Source organism: Papaver somniferum, chromosome 6, assembly GCF_003573695.1.
Source record: "Papaver somniferum cultivar HN1 chromosome 6, ASM357369v1, whole genome shotgun sequence".
Taxonomy (NCBI): Eukaryota; Viridiplantae; Streptophyta; class Magnoliopsida; order Ranunculales; family Papaveraceae; genus Papaver; species Papaver somniferum.
This window is the reverse complement of record NC_039363.1, coordinates 15,347,796-15,350,762: the sequence shown is the minus strand read 5'-3', so window position 1 is coordinate 15,350,762 and position 2,967 is coordinate 15,347,796. Positions and strand designations below refer to the sequence as shown.

General features: G+C 37.1%; 1 protein-coding gene across 1 annotated transcript; it reads right to left on the bottom strand.

Moving 5' to 3' along the window:
• Positions 1–485: 485 nt before the first annotated feature.
• Positions 486–1,253, bottom strand: LOC113285471 (purine permease 3-like). The gene is made up of 2 exons (XM_026534351.1): positions 1,084–1,253; positions 486–972 (listed from the first exon to the last, which is right to left on the bottom strand). The coding sequence occupies exons 1-2, from the start codon at positions 1,219–1,221 to the stop codon at positions 727–729; spliced, it is 384 nt and encodes a 127-aa protein (XP_026390136.1). The 5' UTR covers positions 1,222–1,253; the 3' UTR covers positions 486–726.
• Positions 1,254–2,967: the final 1,714 nt, after the last annotated feature.

Below are 2,967 nucleotides of genomic sequence, written 5' to 3'. Positions count from 1 at the left end.
TATTTTGCATGATTAGGAGTCCTTGCCTGATTGATCTTACAATTACCGAATTGGTCTTGTATATTCTAGGTACTTGGACAAATTGAAAAAGTTCTCCAAGGTGAAGAAGAACCGGTAACTAACTAAGTGGGTGAATACCATGCATGGATCTCTCCTTCCATACCTGACCGGGCTGAAAATATTTAATGCGATGGAAGACATCAGTTTGAGCCCTCCGGGTTTGTGAGGTGAGTGTCAAAATCTAGCATCAGTGCAAAATGTAACTAGCTACAATATTTTACTACAATGTCATAATGTCATGTAATCCTTCAAAATAAATGCATCTATTTTTCTTTTTATAGCTTTGTAGGGTTTCTATGGTGTCTAATTGAAACGCTTGAGCTAATGTATTTGGTTGAAAATTGTCGGTTGGAATCAACCTTTTTCCAAGTTTTAATGCTTTTCATTATAGGAGAGACCTTCATTCCGAACATAAGCTTGGGCAGTTGCAGATGAACTAATAGTTAAGATCAGAGCCATCCAATTCCAGGCTATCAATTTGAGAACTTACATATATATCAGCTATGTACCATCAAAATGGACGCTCGATCATACAGTTTATGTTTATGGTTCTTCGTGATTATCCAATCTTTGACGCTTATTTTGGACTTCACCGATTGCCTCGTTTTTATTATTAATTACCTTATTCATCATCTTGTATTCTCCATAGAAATAAGAACAGAAGCCCTAAAGACATAATACTAATGCCATTCCTTTCAATCCCGTGAAACTTTCATGATAAAATATGTCGGTTGCGACTCCTGTAAATGGAACTAGAACTGCCCCAAGTATACCGGTGAAACGGGAACTTGTATAGAAAATTAAGCCCACGCTTCCAACAACTGATAATTGCCATATTATTGCGTTCACGACCATTATGATATAATACTTGGCTTTGCCAAGTTCGAAATCATTCGCTTCTCTAGGTATAGCCTGTGAAATTGATCAACATCCAAATGCTTTAGAGCGTCGCCAGCTAAAAGATTAATGCAATTGCGTACCTGAAAATCCTTAGTTTCCAACAACATATAGTTATGTACGTACCTGAAAATCCTTATTGACTAGCATCGCAATGATGCAAACGATGGTTGCAAAAAGGGAAAGAATGAACTGGAACTGCAACAAAATTGAGTAACTGATGTTTCTAATTGCTTCACCAAAAATAAGTTCAATTAGAGGCATCAGTAACCCATATATAGCCGAAGCCTCCAACATCAATAAATAGTGAGATTTTGATACCCCAATCCGTCTATCACCGTCGGTGTTAATACCCAGCAAGACTGATCCTAGTGTCATCACAACCACTGCATTTATAACAAATACCGTAATTATTTGCTTCACAATCAACCATGCAAAAAATGCAGTAAAAACTAGGTTTGTTGCAGAGATAATTGATGAAGTTGACACAGAAATGTATGATAAACTTAATGAGTACATGAAATCAATAAGACCAGATAGAATCCCAATTATGGCACTCCAAAGAAACAGCTTCCGCTCCAACCAAAAAGATGATGAAATTTTATCCGGGGATGATTTCGATCGGATAAAGAGAAACGTGAGAGGAATTATGAGAATCGGAAAACCAGCAGATCCAATAAAACTACTAAGCCATTTACGATTACCACCATGAAGAAAGTATAGTCTCATTAAGAGAGGATCAACTTTTTTTTTTATTGGTAAAGAATTCGATGCTAGCGAGTTTCGAACTCAGGTCACTGATATCATCACCCAATGATTTTACCACTGTACTACAGTGACACCGGTAATAGAGGACCACCTAGCAAAGGCACAATTTATAGCAATCATTAGCCAGTTTTTGGTTTTGGTTGGTTTTTCTTTATAACTTTTTGAATTGCCATCATCTTGGGTTTACAATATTAATGGCGGATGTAGCCATTGCAGTAATAATCAACTAGAGAGAGTTGCAAGGAAATCTGTTCTGAAGACGGAAGGTGAGCACTATATAGTATATAGTGCATGAGATGAATTCTGTTATTTCCTAAAGACTGAGTGGTTAACTCTAGCCTTAATTAAGTTTCCATCTTGAGGTGAATCTAACAGTAGTAGATAAATATAGATATGAGGAATCCAATCCTCATAACTAGCTCTTTACTGCTAGTGGGCCTAAGAAGAACGCGCATGACCACGATTGCACCCAAATTTGACCACATCAAGAATTTATTACTAGCGTACTCCTTCGGGTATTGGCTTCAACTTGAATTTACCATTTTTGTTTGCTTCTTTTAGTCGACATTTGTAAGAATATAAGTATGGTCCTGTGACTACTGTCACTTCGTATTATTGTTATGAAATATCATTTTCATGTTCAACTGATGGATATTAAAGTGATCAGACATATTTGCATGATCAGTAGTCGTTCTATATTTTGCCTACTTACCGAATTGGTCTTGTTCTTGCAGGTATTGGAACAAATCCAAAAAGTCCTCCAGGGTGAAGTAGAAAACGCTAGAAATCTGTCATCCTCTGATGACCTCCGTGCGGATTGATATTCAGCCGTAACCGATAAAAAAAAAGATTTTCAACCGTAAATGTTGTAATCCTTGTGTTCTTGTCATTAGATATGACCGTCGTTTAGTCCAATCTTTTCGTTCATTCTGTCGTGCATAATGTTTGACTGATATCAAAATCAAGCAGTTGTAGAAACTCTTGTATTTGCCCAATACGCAAACAAGCATCAGGGAAAAATGTAACCTTGAACAACATGTTACTGCGGTGTCATGTAGTACTTCAAAAATAAATGCATCTATCTATGCTCTTGAGTCTTGACCTCGACTTCTAGACTTTGAGGCAAAATATGCGCCACCCCATCCACACAAGGTAAGTATGTTGTGGAATCTCTAGTGTTTCAACATTCAATGTGGAAGTAGCCATCGAAATAATGATCAACTAGAGAGATAGAGGGTAAGC

What these genes read in the sequence shown, in the direction of transcription:
- LOC113285471 (XM_026534351.1), bottom strand. Translation starts at nt 1,221, where the DNA reads ATGCCTCTAATTGAACTTATTTTTGGTGAAGCAATTAGAAACATCAGT. An exon ending in TAGTCAATAAGGATTTTCAG is followed by an intron (nt 973 to 1,083) that starts GTACGTACATAA and finishes TCAATTTCACAG; the next exon opens with GCTATACCTAGAGAAGCGAA.